The 26,072-nt window shown below is 34.3% G+C and overlaps 1 protein-coding gene across 2 annotated transcripts; it reads left to right on the top strand.

Moving 5' to 3' along the window:
- The first annotated feature begins 56 nt into the window (after window positions 1–56).
- LOC100372829 (integrator complex subunit 10-like) lies at window positions 57–24,888 on the top strand. Of its 2 annotated transcripts, none has more exons than XM_085496064.1 (18): window positions 57–205; window positions 4,960–5,027; window positions 7,269–7,372; window positions 7,963–8,019; window positions 9,675–9,757; window positions 10,101–10,182; window positions 11,637–11,826; window positions 11,925–12,056; window positions 13,665–13,834; window positions 14,351–14,466; window positions 15,156–15,291; window positions 16,491–16,573; window positions 17,336–17,395; window positions 18,295–18,354; window positions 20,001–20,171; window positions 20,710–20,872; window positions 22,753–22,846; window positions 24,440–24,888. In XM_085496064.1, the coding sequence occupies exons 1-18, from the start codon at window positions 71–73 to the stop codon at window positions 24,597–24,599; spliced, it is 2,064 nt and encodes a 687-aa protein (XP_085352190.1). In that variant the 5' UTR covers window positions 57–70; the 3' UTR covers window positions 24,600–24,888. The 2 variants fall into 2 exon arrangements, with proteins under 2 accessions (XP_085352190.1, XP_085352191.1); XM_085496065.1 differs by lacking the exon at window positions 24,440–24,888 and adding an exon at window positions 23,696–23,930.
- The last annotated feature ends 1,184 nt before the right edge of the window (window positions 24,889–26,072 follow it).

Raw genomic sequence — 26,072 nt, 5'->3', positions numbered from 1 at the left:
TCAAATCGTTGGTTTTATCATGTCGCAAACAAATCTAAAGTCGGCTATATGAGGGCGCGATTCATTGAAAATGGCCGCTTTTGGAGGAGCGGATCAAAAATGGTTAGTTGACACCGCCCAGAGCTTGCTACTCAAAGACCCGGCAGCTGCCAAAGCATGGCTTCTTACAGCAAGGGCCTTGTTCCCCAGAGACTTTGGTATCCAAGTAAGTGGACATTATTGCTTGATTGATTTCAATGCGGAGGAAATCACCACTAGGGAGATTGACCACTCTGTCTCTCACTCAGGTTTCATAACACTGTGACTTACTTCCAGATTTCAAAGATCAAACTATTGTTCAAATTTGCTAAAATCACATGTATTTCATTAGATTTGTTGGCCTTCCTTAAGTTTTTCGGAAAAAACAGCCAGTTTTGTTGTGTCTAAACGATAGTTGTCCAGATCCACAGCTCGCCGATACTTGTCAAAAATATAGCTTCATACACTTGTCTAACAGCTGATGTAATTGAAGTACGCCCTCACACATTGTGTTTCAGATAGAACGCTGAGAAAAGCCAGTTGGATAGCAGCAACCATATGATTGGTGGCATGAGACCTTCAACCACACAACACAGTTAATTTGTTTATTTACTGATAGACCAATAAAACTATTTTGTCTGCCTACATAAACTGCTGCATTGTTTTCCTCTGTCGATTATCGTTCTTAATTCATTAAGCGACAAACCACAATTGTGTATTCGAACCCTGACTGAAACGGATTGTATTAGATGTGTATTCAAGTTATCTGTCTGCGGGCCACACATGTCCATGTGCACAATGTCAATCACTCGGGCCATATGGTGTTAATACAAAAGCGGCTGCGAGAAAATGAACAAACATCTGCATGTTGCATTGCGTAAAATATGGTGTTAAACAGTGACAAATGCCCTGCAAAAGACGAAAAATAAGTTGTTAAACAAAATAGTCAATCATTCGTTGTGCATTTAGTATATTAACATTAGATATGAACACGTATCGAATATAATTGATACCAGGGCCGGATCGACCAAACTGTTTTGGGGCTGGAACGTCCAAACCAGGGCCGGATCATCTTTTTTTTACCAGGGCCGCAACCGACCAGGGCCGGATCATCCTGACAACCTCTGTGTCATGCATAAAGGGCTCATACCACTAATTGAATTTCCATAGACGACAATGTTAACATATGACGAGATTGCTATATGAAAATGACGAAGAAAGTTGAAAATATGGCTCAAAAATGGGAAATCAACATGCCAGTAATCAACCATATGAAAAAAACTAACATGTTGGCCAGCTCAAACTCTTGCAAATCTCAGGTAAACAAGACACACCTACGCCCTCAAACAGGGAGCACCTGAGAAAAATAACATTTAAAAAATTTCATTGGTTCTTGCTGGGCATTTAAATTGAGGGCTACGAGCAGCCATTGGTTAATTAGTGGCATGAGACCTTAAGAGAAATAAGAAGGTTTAATAAAGTTCTTGTTGATCTTATATATGATGGAATATCATTAGACGAGTAATTTCCCGTGCAAAAAAAATCCCCAAAATTTAAACCCTGGGAGTTATTTATCAAAATCTACCACTTGGTGGCGCCCTATACCCAGACAATTAGTTGTAGAAAGTGGCAACATACACACTCAGCATAACACCAAAATAGATGGTAGGCAATGAATATAAGTCTGATTATTAGATGCAGTACTGTAAAATATAATGTTCTCATTCACCACAAACAAGTACAGACCAACGTTTGGCATGATTAGTAATTTTAATTAATTTCTAGAAATAATACATAGAATAATGACAATTAAAAGTAGTTTATCACTATACTTTAAAAAAAAAAAAATTCTACTGAATCAAAAGTCTCAATTCATCAGCTCATTATTTCTCCAATTAATTAAAAACAAAAAAACAATTCCACGGTATCTGCATTTAGGCCGGAGACCTGTGACGGGCAACCTTGGATATACCAAAACACAACAGTGGTTTGATTTACCATGGCCACACATAGAATTTGCTCAACATAAAAAGCTTAATCAAATCTTATGTGAAAAAAAGTAGTTCAACGAAACAATTTTATGATTTAAAAAGAAATAAAAATAAAAATATACAAACAAGAAAAGGATCTAAATATAAAATACTCGTATTACACATCCCTGATCAAATTAAATTCAAATCAACAGGATTTCTGATTAATTGGGGGGGGGGGGGGGGTTACATGCACTGTTCAATAATAAACTCAAGATGGGATTAATTAGCTAACTATTCACAAAAATTCTGAGAAAAGAGCAATAATTGTGAAATTGAAAGAGTTGTAATACTTGGCTAATATACTGACGGTATGCAAATCTCTTGTCAGTGACAAGATACACAACACAATTTTGAGAATTTATTTAAATATTTGGGATTTTGACCTCATTAAACTTTGAATAGGGTACATTAGAAATGACCGCACTACAAATTGTTAAGTTTGTCTGCCATAATGTGAAAATAAGACAAAAAACCCATAAGATGGGGTTAAGCATTTTTCTCAGAATTCCTAGAGCCATTGAAAATAGTGGTGACATGAATAATTCATTGATGAATGAATAAAATTTTTGGACCAGTTTAATAAAAACATATATTTACAGACCACAGCCCAACCACAGCCAATTAATAAGATTAGGGCAAAGAATATACCGAATTACAAATTTTCAAAATCTTCAACCAAGATATAAGAGATTGACAGAAATGGGTGAAACGCATAGCAAAAAATAACATTTCTGGATAAAAAATTACTCCATTGTGTCTAAATAGTTGAATACAAAGCAAGAAAAGTGGTAAAATAAAAATAAAAAAGATTCCCAGTTACTTTGCACTATTCCTGCCAAATAAATGGAGCTGATCTCATGAAATGTGTGCTTGAACACACAACCTCATAATTATCAGATCTATGCAAGGTCAGGAGAGGTCAAAACTTATAATAATTAGGTCAAAGTAAACTTTGGTTATGTAAGATGAGATCTGCCAAAAATGACTAAATTCCAGTGAATAGAGCCATAATTATGGTTAAAACAACAACCTCAGGTGGTCCTAGTCAAACTGTTACTTCAGGGCTCATACCACTAATTGAATTTCCATAGACGACAATGTTAACATATGACGAGATTGCTATATGAAAATGACGAAGAAAGTTGAAAATATGGCTCAAAAATGGGAAATCAACATGCCAGTAATCAACCATATGAAAAAAACTAACATGTTGGCCAGCTCAAACTCTTGCAAATCTCAGGTAAACAAGACACACCTACTGTATTTGGATTGCACCAAGAGAAATCACTGGAAAAACACCAAGATTAGAACATCCATTAACACACAGAATAAACCCACAGGTACACAGCCGCTAAGTAGTAAACAAAAGACCACATGTTGGTCTCACCTCTGACCCAGGTGATTACGCCCTCAAACAGGTCGCACCTGAGAAAAATAATATTTAAAAAATTTCATTGGTTCTTGCTGGGCATTTAAATTGAGGGCTACGAGCAGCCATTGGTTAATTAGTGGCATGAGACCTAAAGAGCTACTGTAAATAACATGAAAACTGGGAAGTACTCTACATTTTGATAACTATTCAAATTTGACATGACACAGGTCTTGGAGAAGCCACCTACTATCTTTAAGTTTAAGACCAAAATTGATAAAATTATCTTAGCACCATAAGATTATTATATTGATTTTCTTAGTAAATGATCTAGATTTCAATCCCATCATAAAATTACACTCTCAGTTACTGAGTCTTAGCTTCACTTTACCGGGTATATTATATATAGGTGAAGATGTATATTACTGTAGCTATTTAATGCACCATTCAATTGTCCAAGTACTATGCAAAGTTGTTACAGAAATGTAATTAGAAATGTTTCCCAGTTTTTGTACACTCCTGCATACAGCGGGAAACAAGATTGTCAGCGGACAAATCTTGGCAAAACTATGATCTGGATTTTATGGGGATTATGTGGCAGTTTTGTGTACTGTCCCCATGTAGCTCGCAGCTTTGGGGTGCCGGGGTCACAAATGACTGGTGCATAAAATAATTATGATAAATTTAGCCACATAGCATGGCTTCACACCATGTCCGTACATAATTACTGGTAGTTGATTTCTTTCTATTCATAAGAATCTGTCAAAAGACAATGATGTTACGTAACATGGCTGTATAATGTGTTTCCAAAAACCTGTATATATTACCATTTATAGTAAGTACATGTTGAGATCTGTTCTTTTAAAGATCAAATCAATATAAGCATTTGTTACTTCTTTAAATTATTCCTTCCCTTAGAAATGTGTCCATACTGTATATTGATGATCCTCAAACTTTGTATTATGATCATGCATACTGGGTTACAGTTTGCACTTCATATTTTTTTTTTCAATTTAAAAAAAAGGGCTGACTGGTGGCCATTTGCTTATTTATGGTATCCATGTTTGTTTCTCTGGAATACAATGGCTGATTTTATTCAATGTTGGCACACAGATGATACCTGAAGCCCTATTGTAGACATATTTGTCTACATGTGACTTGTACTGAATATTGAAATAGTGTAATAGTAAAACCAAACAGGAACTATGCATTATCAGTGTTGTTAAAAATAATTCATCATTGGTTCAGAATCCCATAACTTTTATGTACTCGTATTCAACTTGCAGTACAATGCAAGCGCATCATCATACAAAGCCAACCTGGACTGGACAATATTGTTGTGTATCATATGTAATTATGAGAAGTAAGGCATTATAACAATAAAAAGAAAACATTCTTATGAGGTTTTGATAGCTGGCTGGGCTTGTCAAGTCTTACCTGTGGCTAGCCCTGACATGTGAAGCTGTGCTTGATTTGTAAGATGTATCATAATCTGTGGAGGAGAATAACCTGTGTTATTTTTTGGGATATCGTTTACAGTACCACTCATACTGCATTGCCAAGTCTTCACCAAATTTGAAAGAAGCTGCTAAACTACTCTATGAATTGTAAGTATTGGTCACATACGTTTTTGAGTTTTATTGTTGGATTTTACTGACAGAAAAGATAAGACCGAGTTTTATTACAATTGTATAGAAACATTAACATTTTTAATTTGGTATTAACCAAGTTAATTTTAATGTTCGAAAACATTAATTATAATTAAGAGAGATCTCCCCAAGTGTAACTTTTTTTTATTTTCTAGTTGGTATAGTTTTTATACCCATAATTTTCAAAGTATAACATTTCATATTATCTGTGTTTTATAAATCATAAAATTCCTTAAGGTAGCGAGACTATTATTTGTGTTGAAAATTACGATTTTCACATTTATTTATTAATTGATGAAATGCACTATAAACTTTCATATGATAAAGTCAACATAACATAGAATGTCATGTAAGTTGGTTAAAATGTAGATTTTCTGAAGGAAAGCAAGGCAGCCTCAGTAGTGTTTTCCAAAATCAACAACACAGGTTTAATCTGTGTGCCTATAAGTTTCAAAGATAAACTCAAGACAAAGCAATGTTAGGATGTGTTATCAGTAGCTATCTGACACACAATGAGTGTTTCCAAACATTTGAGTGGTTTGTCTCCGCCCCTGTTTGTTTCACAGATTAGTCATTTGCATATGAATGTGTCAGACACAAGGTCACACAGCAACTGAAAAAAATCATTGATTTTGGTGTTTTCATATGATGAATTTATCCAAATATAGCTATCCCATTCCTTTATTTTTTTGGTTTCCAATAGCCTTACACATTTGGATGTCCCTACACATGTTAAAACAGACCTTGATGGGAAAACAAATTGATTGTGCCGATAAACAAGCTTGAAAATCTTTGCTGTGACTTCATGGACGTTTTCTAGGAGTTTATGTTTTTCAAAATACAAGGTCTTTAAAAAAAAATAACGTATACTTATTGTCGTCGGATTAACACCAAATTTTCACAGCTTTAAGGTGACAATGAGAGGAACTTGAATGTGTCCAGACAAATTATTTCATCGATTATTTAACAACGAGTTGTGGTTTAAGTTGGGGGCAATGCGACTAAAACAGTAATTGAAATTCAGCACACTATTTTTTAAAACGCGTTGCTTGAATAAAACTGACCAGACACATTCAATTTACCAGACTATTGAACAACTAGGAAAAGTGAAAAAAATACTTCTTACCGCCAGCATGAATGCGTAATTACTTTTTTTACAGAAAAAGTAATTTTTCACCTTTGATTGAGTAACGCGTCGTAGAATGCAGATACGGGCATGCAAAATACACTTGTGAAAAGCTTGAAGTCTGGCGATTCTAAAAATATATACTTTCCCGGGTCTATTTGTAGTCATTCAGTCACAATTAGAAGATGAAAACAAGTATGCAAATAATAGTCCCGCTACCTTAAGCTATGAAATGTTGATTCAATAGAACCACAGATATTTATTGTACTCAGGAATTGTGACTAGGGATTGAAAAAAAAATCTAGTGGAACAACCACTATAAGAAACTCGTCATCCCTATAAAATAATATAGTTGTAATAATAAAAAACTTTTTGTTTAACACCAGAGCCAACTTTTGCCACTTTTCAACCTGATTAATTTGTTAGCATTTAGTCAATGTCTTATTAAGATCTGGCTCTTCAAAACAACAGCTTAATGAATGTGTTTTGTTGTTGTTGGTTCCATGATATCGGTAATGCTATTACTTTGTAATATATAACTCTGTGATTTCTGTATTTATGTCTCAGTTCACCATTTCACAGAGTTTTATGCACGCCATTTGAACATCATTCTTACCATCAGTGTGCCATAAGTTCATCTAAAAACATAATATTAAAAACAGTGAATGGGATACTTATGTCAATGCAGGCAGTTGTTTTTAATTATTAGACTCGTACTAAGTGATCATGGTACAAAGTATTTTTAGGACAAGTTGACTTTGGTTTAAAGGGCAGTAGTCGTCGCATGTGCGACATTTGTGTTGATAAACATTGATTTTCCCCCAATCCAATGCGCTCTTCTAATGGGAATCATAAGTATGAGGCTTGACCTGGGCGCCACTCGCATTAATTATAGCCGATGACTCCTTAGATACCTTCTAATAACCTAAATTTGTACTCGTTAATCTGCGCAACAGCCAAAGTCAACATCTTTGTTTCTATGAGACCCATATATCTCGCTCATGCTTGGCGCGAAAACTACTGCCCTTTAAAGTGTGGACAATTCATTTACACAATGTTCTATTACATTCCAGATTCATTCATTTCCATCATGAATCAACACTATGGCAGGAGTTCCACTGTATCACCATAGCGATGCAATCTGACCTATCTGACCCCCATACCACCTTTCTCTCAGGTATGTCTGTGATGATTTCATCCGCACTGTCTGGAGAATAGACAAAGTAGCTAGACTAGATGTCGTCTGTGATCGTAAGAATTTGAAAAATTCAGAAATACGTGTAATAGATTAGTGAAATCGTTTGAAGGTCTGTGGGCCGGGCCTTATGTACAGGTCAGTCTGCGCATACTGGTCTTGATGGTAATGTATGGTTGTCATGGAGACCTCCAATCAGTGATGACACAGAATTCTATGTCGACTATGTAGTTACAAAGTGATTCACCAGGCCAATGTTGAGTGTACTCGGATTGACTGGATTCCAGGCTGCAAATTAACATTCAAGATTGGAATAGGAACAGTATTTTCTTTATTAGATGTGCTTCTCCAATAGAAGCACATATGAAATAAAAATCGCATTTGTTGTATCACCGAGAATAGTGCTACTATACCTTCTATGGTTGTGTACTGAATTTTTGAAATATTACTTATTTTGACCATAGAAACACCTCTGTAATTTATGTAAATATATGCACTACTAATGGAACAAATACGGTATACAATATTTACTGTTTTTGTGAAGTAATCTTGGGTATATATATATTTTTCAGAATTGTTTGAATCTTTACCAAGCCAAGCACAACACGATATTTTACTGCAAGTAGCAGGTTGGTTCAAGTTTTCATACTTTACATGTGTTTTACAAGTTCTTGACAGATGTCCTACATGTACAATATCCTCAGCTTTGATTTTAAAGAGATCTTGAGTCACGATGTAATTCATATGAAAATATCTGCTCACAACTCTTCTAAGGGGGATTTGGATTATAACCTGATCTGAATCCTACTTTAAGCCAATAAGCTTTTGATTGTGTTTAGTGCTGAGCTCCTCTGTTAAGTACAACAGCAAATATTCTGTTGGTGTCCAAAAGTATTAGTCCATGTAGTATTAGGTTTTGAGGGCTGCTGCAGAATTTGATTTGCCAGTACATTATTCATTTTTAATTCTTCACCATTAGCAGTCACCTTTGTGAAAAATAAAGGTTTTGAGGAGTTTCTGAAGGCTCAAACTAAACTGTTAAGACCTGTTGCAGAAATTATGTCCATTTGGTTTAAAATTAATACCAAAATTATTTTAAATAATCATAAAAATATTCAAAAATAGTTCAATTTCATAGTTTGGCAGCCATTTTGGTATATTACCGGTAGTGTTCTCCTGGGAGCTTTTTGGTCATGGAGGTACAAAAAAAAAAAAATATTAATAAAATATTAAAAAAAAAAACAAGCCGCTAATTAAATCAAAGTTGGTGATCATATTGAACGCCTATCACCTGTATTCTACATCCCTAGTATATTCATTCTAAGAAGGATTATGACATATTCATGTATGTAAATATCTATGAAAATCTAAAAAAAAAAACATTTATATATTCAATTCATCCAGCTGGAATGGAACTGAATATATACTGTAAAATACTTTATTTTCACTGGAATTTATTTTCGCTGGAAAGACTTTTAGGTGTGTTATATGGGATTTATTTTCACTGATTTTTGGCGAGTTGAATGTAAAAGATAGGAAAAAAGGGATATTCGCTGGATTTTAATTTCACTGAATCATTCCTTCAGTGAAAATAGCGAAAATTAATTCCAAGTGAAAATAAAGTATTCCACAGAACCAACTAAAACTCGAAATGTTACAAGCATAAAATTATGCGTGTCAAAATAGTCACATGACCTGGTTGTTACCATCTGAGGGCGCTTTACATATAGTACCGAAGGTTCTTTTTTAAAAGCCTGCCTTTTATGTTTCTCATTAGTATTCCGCTGCTGTTTATATCTCAACTTTGGGATCTATTGCCAATGTGAGGAGGGCCCCATATTATGTTCTCATTGTGACAGTATATTAATGGTCCTAATTGCGTATAGACTTGTGTTTAGACAAACTGTTCTATCATAAAGAATTATGGGTATTTAGGGGGACAAGGTTGCTTATGTGAAAACATTTGCGTTTGCCCCGAAAAATACTCATAATTGTTTACAATAGAACAGTTTGACTGTACACAGAGCTATCCTCAGAAAAGAAGATTAAATCTTTGAGTGACACAGTCAACTTTTTTCCCCAATCACAAAGTGTTGCATTTTTGACAGATTTTTTTTCAAAATTTTGTAGTCAATAGGAAACTATGTTCATTTGGTCCAAAATGATATAAAAAATTACAGTAAAAAACTAAAAAAATAGTCAAAATGATGCACCAATAGGTTGGTGGGGAAAATTATGTCCCTCAAAGTGTTAATGCATTTTTATCTGGATTCCTGTTTTTCAGAGCATACTAAAGATCTACTGTCACATTGTAAATTACAGTTGTTATTGATTAGTAAGTTTCGAAATGCTGTTATAACACATGGGGTAAGTATATTTATACTTTCTTGAGGACACCCAATTTCCCATCATGCTTAACACCAATTGATGAAGGTAATATCAGAAAGGGTATCAGATTGGGTCATTGTATTTCTGGATGTTTTAGCGATGTTTGCAAAACCAGTTGTAAGGTAAGGTATTAAAGTAAGGGTATTCAAATGTCATATTCCCCATTCAAAGATTGGCCTTTAGATGTGAGCTACGAAATAAAGAAATTCAAGTTCAAAATCAAATCGTTTGTTTTCTGCAGCAGACGTTCTACAGGCATCTTACACACAACTCGCGTGATCTGTCATTGCAGGCTGATTTACGTTATTCTATTTACCTGCAGGTCAAACTTGTTGAGACATTATTAAGTGCTGAAAAGATGCAAGCAGAAAGGAATCCATTGAACTGCTTCAGAAAATTACTAGGTTTGTGAGCAAGGGATTGTGATGGATATTTAATGCATTATAACTGTGTTTTATACAGCTCCTCTGCAAACTCCGACAAGTAACATATTTTTTTTTCTTGGCTGCTATCGAATACTGTAAAGGGGTTAATTATTCACTGGGTTTTAATTTTGCTTATTTCGCCGACTGAAACGTGCGCTAAATTAAAACCCAGTAAATATGTAAAATTGAGCATAGAACACATTATCTAAATGATAAAACCGTGAATTTAAAACCCTCTGAATATGCCTGAAATGGTAAATCAGCGAAATTTAAACCCAGTGAAAATTAGCCATTTTACAGTATTCAGTACTTAATGTGTGTGTTTTTGATTAAATGCACTGCGTGTAAGTGTTGGTCGCCATTTTATATAATTTGGTAAGTCAAAACACTGTGCAAAATTTATATACGACAGAAAACAGTGTGTGGACCATGGCACATTGTCAGACAAGCAGTGGTATTCTAACAATCATTTGTGGAAAAGTGAATTGTTTGGAGTATTGTTTCTGCTATTTTTGGCATTATATCTTTGCCATAGAAACTAATGGAAAAACTTTTCTTACCAGCTCTCACAAAATGACAGGCAGCCATACTGTCAGGTGGTATGGACTGTAACTCAATCATCTGAGTTAAACTAAAGGCAGCCATACTGTCAGGTGGTGTGGACTGTAACTCAATCATCTGAGTTAAACTAAAGGCAGCCATACTGTCAGGTGGTGTGGACTGTAACTCAATCATCTGAGTTAAACTAAAGGCAGCCATACTGTCAGGTGGTGTGGACTGTAACTCAATCATCTGAGTTAAACTAATGGCAGCCATACTGTCAGGTGGTGTGGACTGTAACTCAATCATCTGAGTAAAACTAAAGGCAGCCATACTGTCAGGTGGTGTGGACTGTAACTCAATCATCTGAGTTAAACTAAAGGCAGCCATACTGTCAGGTGGTGTGGACTGTAACTCAATCATCTGAGTTAAACTAAAGGCAGCCATACTCTCATATCATGTGGACTTGAAAAATAGATAAATGGGTATTATTTTTAGTAGGCTTCTACATTAGGCAGCTCAGTTCAGTTTTAAGTGAAATCACATTCATATGTATAAGTGATCTTGGTAGATTTATCTTTTCAATATGTGTGTTTTTTCTGTTTGATTACTTGTACTCAGTAGAAAATGAATTCAACAAAATACCTATAGTCAAAAAATTGTATAAACAATATTAAAACACCTCATAATTGAATTTTGATATGTGTAGTCATGGAAAAACACAAATTGTAGTAGTGCAAGTCTAGTTCAGAAACCCTCTCAACATTCCAGCATCACCTAAAAATGTTTACCTGGCCAGTAATGGGAATAAAATAAAAAAGTCTATGAAAAACAAAGGTCTCTGTCGTCATCGTTGTTCATGTTGTAAACTTTTTTCTTATTTTATTTTCCAGTTTGTGATGTTCTTCCTATTTTGTTGTCCATCCCTGATGTGCCATGTTCCAATAAACAATTAGCCAAGTGGTTGCAGAAATCGATAGAATTTTACATTTGCTATGCAGTTAGACCAAGGTCAGCTGACAACAAATGCGCGACACCAGGATTTAAAAGTCCTTTGAAATCACCGGATCCATCCACATCAAGGTAAGAATTAGGTACTTCCATTATTTTAGAAAAATCTTTAGAAAAAAAAAATTGTATGTCATGTTTTTATTCGACTAATGTAATATAATCAATTGCAGGTTTGTGTTCATTGAAGGCCTCACCGAGAAAGAGAGCACCATCGTTACCCCCTGGGCTAATTTGCATAATATTCTGTTACTGACATCGTCACGGCTTGGATGGAATACTGATAATGTTGTTCCAACAGACAGGTAAGGAATAAATAGTTCAGGAAATAGTTTCCTTTCTCTTCCCACAATAAAGATAACCGGTGCAATGAATGTCTGTATGTCTTGGAAGCATGTCTGTGTCTTTTTTTCTTCACAAACTGTTTACACATTCCCATCAAAGGTCATACTTTCATAAACTTTTGGTTGTCTGACATTTACAACCAGCATATACAATTTTGTATTGAAATAACATTAAATTACTAACTGAACTAAAGGCAGCCATACTGTCATGTGGTGTGGACTGTAACTCAATCATCCGAGTTATGCTAAAGGCAGCCATACTGTCAGGAGATGTGGACTGTAACTCAACTATCTGAGTTAAACTAAAGGCAGCCATACTGTCACGTGGTGTGGACTATTAACCCAATCATCTGATTTAAACTAAAGGCAGCCATACTGTCAGGTGGGGGGGGGGACTGTAACACAATCATCTAGTTAAACTATATAAAATAAAAACTCTTTTCTAACTGTGAGTGTGTGCATTTGTTCTTTGAATACAAAAGAAGTTCTGGAAGGATAACATTTGAATGTACTGGGTATTGGCTTCACATGCTGTGATTATAGGTATGAGACTTATATTTTATCCTCCTTTGATGGGTACATGGAAGTATATACATTATGTTTGTGGGAGAAGACTTACTGATAAACATTTGCCTCCAAATTTGGCAAAATTAGTCAGTCAGAATAAAAATAATTTGGTTGAAAATTTGTCAGAAACAAAAAACAAACATTTGGGCAGAAATTAAATGTAGTTGAAGATTTTTTTTTCCTGCAGTCCTGGCGCAGTCCGAAAACGGGGATTTATGGATTGACCTCTATGCGTCCATGTGTCTGTGTGTCCACATGTCCGTATCTTAGACATGCCTGGACTGATTACATTCAAACTTTACACATACATCATACATAATATTATACATATGCACATCAATTTGTTTTACGATCTGATTCAATCTAGCCAAATGGCGCCCATTTTTGTGCTGAAAGATCATCAAAATCAAATATTTATGGATGGATTTTGTTCAAACATGATAGATACGTTGGACATTATGGGACCTTGATGCACGTCATTTTATTTCTCAGATCGGGTTTAAAATGGCCAATTAGTGACCATTTTGTTTTAATGAATGTAGTTCTAGTGCCATATTTCTGCCATGCTTTGACTGATTATGTTCAAATTTTATATATTCATTATACATCATGTGTAATAGATATATAGATGTATTCAATATGGTTGATAGATGGCCATTTTGTTTTAAATAATGCTGTTCCAGAGCAATATCTCTCAATATGGACAAGTACTGGTTTGACGATCAGATACAAGTTGTCAATTATTTTAATGTTAAAAAAATCATCATAATCAAGCATTTGCTTCTGGATCTATATCTCTGACATATTTATGTTCCAGCTATATTATTATAAACAAAACCATATATCTTAAATTTGATAAATAACGGGTACTGTGCCATGCAAATGTTGTGGATTTAGAATTTGTGACAAAGGTTAACTTCGGCACTCAAAGAGTTGAATGACAAGTTTTTTTCAGACAATAATAGATTTCTGAACATTCTTTGTTTATTGTTTTACACACAGGAACCACAGACAGCAATGGTTGTACTTATCCAGGGTGTATAAAGCATGTCAAAAGATGTCAGATGAGAATAGAATACAACACATAAAGCCCGTTTTCTATTCACTTATTGTTCTTTTATTCCAATGTTTACATGGCTATCTAAAATACAAAGATCCTGAACAGTTCGCAGGTGAGAAGACAGGGTTGAAAATGTTCTTGATTTTTGTTTATTTCCCCAAAAATTCTGATGTTTTGATGAAATGCTTATCAATGCTTACCGTTAAATCTGTATTAGAAGCTGCATCCTTAATAGAAGGTGCGGACATTCTTTCTGAATATTAGAGAACTAAATTTCACCATTTTAAGAGATGTGTAGATGTTCTAATAGAAGCCACATCCCCTCTGTTGCATTGTGCCATTTTAATAGAAACCGCAGCTTCTAATACAGATTTTACAGTTGTCGTAGTTACGGTTTCTAACTTTTAAATGTGAATTCACAAATTTGAAGATTTATTGTGAATGAATCAAAATGAATCAAACTAAAAAAACCAAAAAAATGGTGAATTATTTTTGAATTAATTCTGCAAAACAGTAAAAGTAAAACTCTTTTTACCAACCTGAACCAATTGCTACATAGTCTATGCAGTCTATGGTTTAAACATAATTGTCTACGGTATATCAATGTCTTAGGCTGGTTATTTTACAGTTAACAGTTCACCCAGTGCACAACATGGAACACTTGTTCTACTGCACAATGTTGAAGTCGCTACAAAGAAAAAGAAAGACAAACATGAACATAAAAGAGCTCGACTTCTAGATAAGGTATTTGTTCTCATTTGTATATTACGGTACTTTTCTATCTGTACTGCTATTTGTATTATTATTATTACTACAAAGATGGTATTTGAGAAAACATTATTGATTTAAATTTATAACAAAAATACTTTTTTGCATATTTTTTGTCAATATTGAAAACATCTTGTTATGTTTCAGAAAAATTAATGATAATTAAGACAGTGTCAACAATTTATCAACACCGATTACTTTCAAACTCTACCCATACATATATATTTGCAATATTCACACAGCAGCATTCTATCATAGCCGAACTACTGCTCCTCCCACCGATTATCTCAAATATCTCTGCCATAACTGAAAGGAGAGGTTACTTGAAGAAGACGATTGAGGGTGTGATTTTGGCTCCGATAGTTGGGCCCGATGCGTATACACGGTCAGGGCCATGTCGGGGCTCAACCCTATCAGAGTTCAACCAGAGGGTTTATTGGAGCCAAATTGGCTCGAGCCGAGCATGTATACAGGGCTATTTTTGTTGGCTCGAGCTGTAGGGCTCCGATAAAATGCTGTCATGTGAACGTAGCAATTTATTGCATTTCAGTTTTGTTTACCTTTTTCATAACATGTCTGTGACTTGTTAACAACAACAAAAACTCTTCCATCGTTGCCTCCAAGTGTTCAAAGCTTTGATTGGAATATATTTGTGGTTTACACAGGATGACATCACAGAGACTAGTAAAGAGCATATTAGTGTATGGGGAATGAACAAAGACAAAAGTGAATTATTGGAATCATTTACTACGGCTGTTATATGCTGGCAATTGATACAATCTGATGAAGTATTCGATAAAGGTCAGTACATATGAAATCAATAAAAATAATATTGATACTTGGTGAGATAAAGCAGCGAGCGAGTGCGATAATACAACTGAGAAAAAATTACGAAGATTAGGTTAGAAAAGACAATTATTAAAATATGTACAATTAAATTTAGATTAAATATATGTGATACATTTCAAGAATAACCAAATTAATTTTCAGTTGTAAAAACTCGTGATTGTGTAAAAGTTTGATCAAAATAAATAAAGATTGGGAACAATAATGTGAATATTCACACTGTAGATGACAGTAAAATATTAACTCTACAGAACGCATTGAGTTAATATTTAAAGTAGAACTGTGCATATATGTATTCTACTTTTTTATTTCTTATGTTTTTTGGTTGATCATTATTGTCTACAGCACTTACTATGTTAATAAACAAGCGCTGCTTGGATAGATAAATATTATATATAGTAGATAATATTTGGTAATTGTTGTCCTCAGTAACTATATTTTTAATAGTTAGAACAACGATTACCAAATAATAACTACTTACTACGTTATATGTGCATCGATGATGATCGTAAATAGTTCTATGTCATGATAAAAAAACATCTAATGATGACCAAGCCCAACAGATAATATAGACATTTATTTGAATGTACCTGCTTGCCTGTAAACGCACATAGAACTGTAGAATCTGCTTGGCATCAATTTGTTGTTTTAGCTTTGTATGCACAGTTCTTATGACTGTACTACTTTTAGTTGCTTGATTGTTTTGGCATTTATTACATCATTGCGCAAATTGAGGATTTTGTCAACTTTTAAATTCTTAAGTATTATTTCATTGCAATATTTAAGTGGCAACAGGAGAAAAAAAAATGATCTGTGAATCAGACGTTCTCTTAAAGTATAAAAGCGAATATATCAAACTTCACATCATCTGAAAGATTAGATATAGGTGTTTACATCCTGAAAATACAGACACTGTGCTTTTTTTGTTGAACGGGTATATGTGTATAGTATAATCACTTTTTAAAATTTAAGAAAACAAAGCGCAGTGCCTTTGTTTCAGTTTGTTTCACATGTTGTATATTATTTAAAGATGGCAAACTGGCAGCCAAGCACATATTCAGGTGTGTTAGAAACAAACTACTTTGGTGTCTGAGAAATTGTCATTCTATTTCAACATTTTGTCATATTTCTTTCGGCTATTTTGTTTTGTTTAGATTTTAAATGGCTGCTTCACTACTGGAAGTCTATAAAGTGGACATGGTTGACATCATTCCAAATAGACATGGGTGTATATACTGTGAGTCAATATAAAATATACTGAATACAATGAAACCTTAATCATATCATTTCTTTGCATTGATCTTTGCTTATTCCAGCACTTGTTTGCTCATTCTTGCTCACTTTCTATGATTTTCTTCCAATCATCTAGTACTGTGATATCTGATGCTATAATCTTTTTTTTTTTTGCTAAAAGGATGATGCTTTTTGTTTGAAAAACATATAGTGTGCTCAGTACTTCTTGAATGGCTGTGTGTTTATCTTCTTTAGTCCATAGCTTCAGGAGGCTGTTGGTGCACCCATGACCAGACGCACCTCTTCCATCCCTTTCTGTCATCAGCAAGATGGTGAGGCTGCTCACCATTCTCTGTCCATTCTTTGATGTCATCTTCCCATTCTCTTCTTGGCCGTCCTCTGTTTCTGCAGCCTTCAACCTTCCCTTGCATAATATGTTTTGTTAGACTGTTGTGTTTATATGAATGCATATATGTATACAGATTTTTTTTTCTTTATTGTCATGTTATCAACATCCCAAATTACAATAAAAGTTCAATGAAGAATATTATAAGTTACATACATATTTCATGATGTCATTTCCTGTTTTCAGATTAGGTGATGAAGTCATTTATCATGGGTTTTGTTGTCATATTGTTTCCTTAAAGTTATTACTCAGAAAAAAATTGTGTCCTTGATGAGACACTGCATTGATAAAATTGCTCTATTTTGTTCAAATATTCCTATAGGATATGCTAACCATAGTTTTGCTATGTTTTTTTTCCAGGGTGATACTGCCAAATCCTTAGTAATGCTGGAAGAACGGCATGAATCAGGAGAAATACAAGTATGTGTGTTTGTTAGTACTAAAATATTTGGGGTGTCAAATGTCTGTTCTTGCAGTTGTACTATCGTAGACAGTTCCGAACTTTTAATGTCACTGTTGTCTCTCCTGCAAATCTCAATTGCAAGTACTACTGCTGAGCAATTGGCAATTTAATGTGCTATCCTTACGTCAACCAGGCTCGGTTAAACACAAGCACCTGCCACCTCTCGGCCAGTGGATTGGCCTTCCCATTGAGTCTGTGGCACACCCACCCAGGGTTTCTGGTATAATGTGAAGTCTGTGTAAGACAGAAATCTGTCTAAAGTAAACATATTTATAAAAAATCTATAAACAAAAAATGGACCTTGTCTAAACTACCATGTATCTTCCTGGCCTTACTGTACGTGTAATATAAAGACCAGAATATCGATATTTAATGTAAACGCTTAATCTGTAAACATTTTTTCAGCCCCAGTGTCCTGTTTTGACCAACTTCACTGTCATAGTTTCTGCAATAGATGAGTTTTGAGTTATAGCATGATATTTCGGTTCCCATGCGAGAATGGGGGTTGATTTCTACCTTGCACAATTTATTCGCTGGGTTCCCTCATTCCCGGTGTTCTAATGATCTATTGAACGATTATGTGGCGAAATCAACCCCCCCCCCTATACAGATATAATTGAAATGTTTTTACACCAGAGCATACAAGTTACTAAGGTAACAATGGAACTCGAAACTTGTTCATTTCATATGCTACTTGTAATTTTTTTCAATTTTTTTGGACTAAATCGTATGTTTTGGGGTTTTGTCTGTTCATATGTCAATTCATCCAGGATTATTTCCTGAACATGCCTTCACCAATTTTAAAGGTTTTTATATTGACTACATCATTGACAGTATGTAATGTTAACTCTTTCAGGGTCAGCTTGAAGCTTGTTTACAGCTGTCATCTTGTTTCCTAGCAATGAAGCACTATCAGGTCAGTCCCTTGTCATATGTGGTGCCAATCATGGGGGGAGTGTGTTTCTGCGATACAACAATTTAGTATATAGTTTTATAACATTCTGTTGCAAACTTACTAAATTTACATTCATGATGTTCATTCCGAGGGGATGGATGTTGAGCATTCAGTTACATTACCTTCTACTTCACTATGGATCCAGTGTATTTGGATCAGTGGATGCGATGAAGGCACAGAATGGAATACTGCTTGAGGGACAGTGGCTTTCTTACATTCATTGAGATGTCTGTAGCCATTTGAATCTAAGGTCAATAATAATAATAATAATAATAATAATAATAATAATAATAATAATATAATATAATAATAATAATAATAATAATAATAATAATAAAATACTGTATTTATATAATGTACAACGATTTGAAGATATAACAATATATAATATATGTGTATATGATTGCCCTTGCCCTTGCCTTACATGTATATGTTTTACTGTGAACTCACTGTCAATTTGTATACTGCATAGTTCTATAGCAGGGTCCATAGCGTTGGAAAATCCTTTGAAAGTCTTTGAATTTTTTGAGGTCTGGAGAGTCCTTTGAGTTGTCTTTAAATTACAGGGAAAATTAAAAAATCTTTGAATAGTATTTAAATTTCTTCATAGTTATTAATTCATCTCAGAAAGGCCCGTTTTCTCCAGGGAAGTACCATATCCTCAGAACTTTTATGAGCTTTGGTGATGATGTTGGCCTGAATTAAAGGGTCAAAATGTCTTGGAAAAATGCAAGAAAGTTTGGGAAAAGGTCTGGAAAAGTCTTAGAAATCATTTGGCTCTTGCTTGGCTATGGACCCTATGTATTGGGAGCAGTGTGCTCTCTACGCCAAGATGATGTGCCACTGACACACAAAGATTTACTGTGATGCAATTTGTTATGCTAATTTTAATACTGGCATGTAATTGACACAATAGGAAATCATACATTGATACAGTGATTTTGAACAAACATTCTACTATAGTTAATCGGTAAAATGAAATTCACATTTTATAAACAAAATAATGTAGGACCACAACACATTTTTTGTGCCTCAAGTTATTTATACACTCACATACATTATAATTTTTTTTCTTGAAGACTGACCTTCCTGGTAATCAAAAAGCTGACTCAACTTTATTTTGGGGATTCCATTTTGATTTTGATTACCACAAAATCAGTCCTTTTATTGGGAGGATTGGGAGTTTGCAGGAGAAAGCCAACACTGGCGAGGTCTTTGCGTACTGCCTCACATTTATCACAATTATAAAACATTATTTAAGTGTGAGCTTGCTACATATGTGCGCAAGAAAAAATGAACTCCTTATATGTACGTACATGTATTAGAGGTTCTCACTTCAAGTACACAACAGGAAATAACTACCTGCTATATGTAGCTTAGTGATTCTCAGAGTACAGAGATCAAAGCATTTTTGTCATGAGACAATCTACCGGTAATTGGAATATATATATTTCGATCCTTGGATTTGAAGTAACCTGGTAAACATGGAAAAATTGCCATACAGATCATTGGTTTTTGCTCCCTCATTATGGGAGATCAGATGAAAAGTTAAGTAAATCGTGATTTCAGGTATCTAATATTTTTTTCTCTCCACTTACTGTTCGCAGAAAGCATGTGACATGGCATTGGATGCAGTTGCTATGTTACCTGATTCGGATTTCAGCACTGTCAAGTCACTGGGCCATGAAGATTCAAAGTCAAATAGTTTACAATTTGTTTGTTGTGCATCAATGTATGTGTTACAGTATTGTATAAAACTTATCCTCATGTGTTTTAAGGTAAACAAGCTGGTAATCTTATCTACTGTAAGAGACTTTATTTTCACTTGGAATTTATTTTCACTGTTTTTGCTGGAGGAATGATTCAGTGAAAATAAAATCCAGCGAATGTACTTTTTTTCCTATACTTTACATTCAACTCGTCAAAAATCAGTGAAAATTTAATTCCATACAAAACACCCAAAAAGTCTTTTCAGCGAAAATTTATTCCAGCTAAAATAAAGTATTTTACAGTATTCTCTTACTCTACTATGATTTATGACCCGTCAACCCATAATGAGGCAAAAGCACACTTTGTGCAACATTATTTGCAAGGTGTTTAATAAACTATCGGGCAGCAGCCATGTACTAGATGGAATGCTTTGATCAAGAATGCTGAGCAGACGATGATGTCCTTACAAAATTGTCTGATTTCAATATTGAAATCCCTTGTTATTGGCGTTATTATTTTATTTTATGTTGATTTTAGTATTAAACACTTGTTATCTCATAATTCCTATTATTTTTATAAATTTAAATTCTACTCTAATTTCCACAGAAAATATTCAACAGTGGTGGGATGAACGAGATAGCCTTAGGTCACATGTTAGTCATGATGCAATATGATTGGCCGAAAGAAGAGAAAACCTTTCGTCAAGTGATTGATGTGATTATGCAGCAAGGGACTTTTACTTACACAATGTTTTTCAAGTATGTTATCAGTATCCTTACATTATACCAATCAGAAGCCCACATTTTTAGTCCCCGTTCGAACACAGTCCAAAAACGGGGACTTATGTTTTGACTTCCGTGTGTCCGGAACTGTATCTTAGAAATGCCTGGACCAATCACGATTAAACTTCACAAATACATCATACATTACATTATACATATGTGCATCAATTTGTTTCACGATCTGATTCAAGATGGCTGAATGGCAGCCATTTATGTACTGAAAATCATCAAAATTAAGCATTTCTTGGCTGTTTAAGATGGATTTTGTTCAAACTTGGTATATACATTGGACATTATAGGACCTTGAGGCACATTATTTTGTTTTTCAGATAAGATTCAAAATGGCCGACTGGCTTTGACTGATTATGTTCAAATTTTAAATATTCATTATACATCATGTCGTAGATATACAGATATATTGGTTTGACGATCCTATTAAAAATGGCCGAATGGTGGCCATTTTTGTGTTAAAAAATCATCAAATATCAAGCATTTCTGGCATTTATAGATGGATTTCGTTCAAACTTGGTACATACGTTAAACATTATGGGTTCCTGATGCAATCATTTTATTTTTCAGATTGGATTCAAAATGGCTGACTGGCGGCCATTTTGTTTTAATGAATGGGCTTCTAGAGCCATATCTCTGACATGCTTTGACTGATTATGTTCAAATTTTTAATATTCATTTATATATTATGTTATATATATATACATGTATTCAAAATGGCTGATTTTGTTTTAATTAATGCTGTTCCAGAGCAATATCTCTCAATTTGAGCAAGTACTCGTTTGACAATCAGATACAAGTGTCAATCATTTTAATGTTAAACAATCATCATTAATCATATTCCTAACATGGTTATATTCTAGCTATATTACTATAAACAAAACTATATATCTTAAATTTGATAACTAACGGGGACTGTGCCATGCATGGCTGTGTTACATGACATAAGTGATGACCAATCAAATATTGATTAATGTGCATGTGTTCTACACTCCAGAAAAAACTTTCCCAGGACTTCAGGGCATATAAGTACAATATTAGTCCCTTGAAGAAAACATGGTTCTTCTCCAGTGACAATTTTGTGCTATTAATGTAAAATACTGATACAACAAATTTAGCATTTAATAGTAGTGGGCTAAAAATAGTTTTTATAAACCTGTCATTTCTTCATTAAAATTAACCTCAAAATTCTTTGATCAAAATCTTGACTGTCAACTGATTTGTTTTTGTGATATGATAATTTAACAGCATTTGTGTTAAAGAAATTCATGATGTTCACTGTGACTTGCTGTGCTATGAAATGTCCACTGCTACAAAAGTCACCTTGACTTGCTCTCTCAAAGATCTCAATGTAATTTCAGTTTTCCCTGAAAAATGTTACTTGTAACAAAATGAAGCGATATACAAGAATTTCCATTTCATCTGTAATCAGTTTAAGTCACTAGGCATAAATACTGAGGATTTGGGCACCTGAAAAGCATTGTCTGTGAAATACTCATAGAAATTGCTTATTTATTGTTTTTTTATGTCCATAATTTTCTCAAAAATATACACAATATGTGACATGGAAATTACTATTCAACGAAATGTTAATTTTGAATTTTATATTATATTTAAATCTAATTAAGTACCCATTTACTTACCATTTTGTATACTAGTAGTAAAGGTCATGAATATGAATGTGCAGATGAATATTTATGACTCATTAATAAAATCCTGAATAATAATGAACACTGAATATTAATGAATCACGAATAATAATGAATATTGTGAATATTAATGACCCATGAATAATAATGAATATTGTGCATAAATGTGATAGGATAATTTTGTTAGTAAGGTTCTTTAACTTAGTTAGATATCGATATTTTAGAAGAGGTGTCGTTTTTAAGGACAGATGACGGTGGAAAAGTGGAACTGGAGTTATTAGTGCAAGCCCCATCTCAACATAGGTAGGTACACCCCATGAACTGAGGGCAGAATCTCAATAAAATTTAAACCAGTGTTTTTTGCATAATTTTCGTACTTTGTTCATATCTTGTTTATATCCATGTAGTGAACATTGATACTCAACACATTGTGTTCTGCCGCAAGGTTCTATATGCTAACCCTTTGAGAACGTCAAAGTCAAATTTTGTCAACGTCAGAAATTCAATCCTAAATAATTTTTTTCATATTTTTCATAAGACCTGTAGCCCAGAGGAAATGACCATTTGGTTAAAAAAAAATGAATTACCAAATAATAACTAAAAATAGATAAAATTTCACACCAAAATGTTGGCATTCAACGTGATGGATGAAAACAAAAACTCATCTTTTGGCCACTTGAAGTAGTCATTGCGAAAAAAAGTTTCTCGTGTATTTACAAATTCACAACTAAAATTAAGTAGTACTTGTACTGTATTAGGTCCAAAAATGTTTACCGGACTTTTATTTTTTTGGTGTTTGCTGAAATATTGAAATAAATGAAAGAAGAACAGCAAATAAAAAGCACCTTTCTGTTAACCCCCCCCCCCCCCCCCCCCGATCTCAGGACTAGAAGCATGTTTCATAATTCTCTTGGTTCAATGCAATTGCCTTCTTTGTTGAAATTTACCCATAATGCACTATGCACATAAAAACGTTTCAACATTGCACTTGTTCGTATTCAGTTTGTGTGCAACAAATGTAAAAAAAAAAATGAACTCGTGGCTGGCGTATTTTTCTCGTTGTCTTCACTCTTTATTTAATCACATGTGGTTTCTCTTTTCCCTTCTATCTTCTTTCTATATCAATACTCATCACACAATTATATACCACAGTGACAAATCAAGGTAAGGCAAGCCAGAAAACCAGTCGGTGACAAGGCATCCCATTTCAGTGCACATTCTCAGAATATCGAATGCTTTTGGTCGTTTGTATTGTAGTGTCGCATACTTTTGAGATTCTGTTAAATTTTCTTTTCCATTCACTCGCTTAATTTATCAATTAGAAAGATGAGATAACCAGGATATCACATTTGTGACTCTTCAATATTTATTAAATTTTTGATTTATATATGTAGTAACTTTCATTTGTTCCTCACCAAAGGATTGGAAGCAATCCTCGTGGGGGGGGGGGGACTACGTCACAGACGTTCCACGTTTCTAAGACACGCACCACTGTACCATGTATTTCTATGGGCTCTGCGTGAGCTGCTGTGCAACACTGAAGAGCCGGTGAAAATAGCTAAATTCGAGAAAACAGCACAAAATCAACTTTGAAGTAATCTGGACAACCAAATTTATATATGTTGCATATGCAGGGGTAATCTTTTCACACTATTCGGGGAGTCTCAACATTTTTTTTTTCCAAAGTAAGTTTTCGGCCTTTGTTTTCACAGTGATGGCTGCCAGGCGGTGAAAATGCCCGGATGTCCGCCCCGGAAAATAGAAAATTACTACACTTCATTTCACTATCTGTAATGAATGTATTGTTCACTTTTCCTATTACAATTTAAAAAATAAACAACTTTGTTCCGTCTTCACACGACTCTTGAGGCTATGTGCATTCTATATTTTTTACAGACAAAGAACAGTCACTCGAGGACTGACAAAAGGTGGAGAGGAAGGACTGAAAGTCGCTATGGAAAAACAGATGACGCGATATGACGACAATCTGTTGTGTCTGATTAAACAGTTTCTGACGGAAGAAAGGGGAGGTATTCGCCAGGCAATGGTGTTGTGAGAAATCGCTTACACAGGACTCTCATCAAAAATGATATATTACCACGACAACCACCTTTTGGTAACTGGTTAAACTTATCATTAATAGACCTGTCATTTCGAATGGTGCTATGAGACATTACCTTCAGTTGATGCCGCACAGCAAAATGTTCAATAGAAATATTTTCAAGAGATTTATCTCTTGTGTACATGACATTGTTGTTATATGCAAGTATATTTCCACTTTGACCAAATGTATCCTTATAAGGAATGACAAAAAATAAAGATAGTGGATGGTCTTCAAAACAAAATAGTTTGCGGATTAGTTTGATTTCAACACCTTACCCAGTCTAGGGAGGCAATTAATAACAGTACCTGTGAGTAATTTTGAAAAATCAGGAAAAAAAATCATAATAGTGCATAGGTGGAATCAATGTGGAAGTTTTCTCTGTTACTGTACATATACCGGGTAGTTACACCCCAGATTTGTTTACTTCTTGATGAGCCACCCATAATATCAAATGGTCAAAACCCTTTGCCTTGAAGGCCCAACTCATATGCCCCGGGGGAGGCGTGGCTATGCTAATGAGTGTGAATAATCACTTGCATAGCCTATGACGCATCCTGTTTCAGCAGTCCAACATCACGTGACTTTGATTGACAGTAGTTAATTATTCGAGATTAGTAGCGCGCCCCTTTCCCCGGTTCGTGTTTTTTACTTTTACCCGCCAAAATCTCAGCTCGTACACTACTTATTGTCATAAATACTACACACAGTCACATACATCCACTTTGGCACAACATAATCAACCTGTAAGTTTGAAAAAACATGTCTATGCTGGAGCTGTTTACTACAGCGTGACAAGCAAGGAAATAATCCTTATTGTTTAGGAGCGTATTTATAGTATACCTGGGCCTTTAACTATGATACATTATGCGATATATCAAAATAAATATATCAAACCCAGAAATCCATGTTTGTTGCATATCTGCCCCCCACAGTACATTAACAACCACTCAACATCAGTGAAACCAAAAACTGAAAAGCAGAGACTTTAATCTGATTCAAGTTTAGGAGTGTACATATATTTAGATGTAACAGCGGTGACAACTTTACTAACATTCTTGAAATGCAGTACAATTCAAACTTGTACCAACATACCAGTGTAAGTTTGAAATCAGGCCAACAAACGTTTCACACAGCTAACATGGTTATACACACAAGACTACTGTGTGTAATTTTTTTATACATCAATACATTATATGGAAATTATGAATATTAACTACATAATTTGATGAAGAAACATTACAAGAGAACAATAATAATAATGCTATTATTAATAGCAGCGTAATCTGTTGACTATTTTGAGCTGAAAAAATAATGAAATTTACATTAACTGGGCTTTTTAACTCAAAAAATAGTGCAAAGAATTGAATTTCAGTTACTCAAAAAAAACATACAGAATACTTAGTGCCTTCTATCGTTGTATACAGT

Source organism: Saccoglossus kowalevskii, chromosome 22 (genome assembly GCF_978046115.1).
Source record: "Saccoglossus kowalevskii chromosome 22, keSacKowa6.1, whole genome shotgun sequence".
NCBI lineage: Eukaryota > Metazoa > Hemichordata > Enteropneusta > Harrimaniidae > Saccoglossus > Saccoglossus kowalevskii.
This window is presented reverse-complemented; position numbering and strand designations above follow the sequence as displayed.

Coding starts and splice junctions, on each gene's coding strand:
- LOC100372829 (XM_085496064.1), top strand. CDS start 71: ATGGCCGCTTTTGGAGGAGCGGATCAAAAATGGTTAGTTGACACCGCC. Junction 11,827..11,924: donor CCGGATCCATCCACATCAAG/GTAAGAATTAGG, acceptor AATCAATTGCAG/GTTTGTGTTCATTGAAGGCC. Junction 16,574..17,335: donor TAGACATGGGTGTATATACT/GTGAGTCAATAT, acceptor TTTTTTTTCCAG/GGTGATACTGCCAAATCCTT.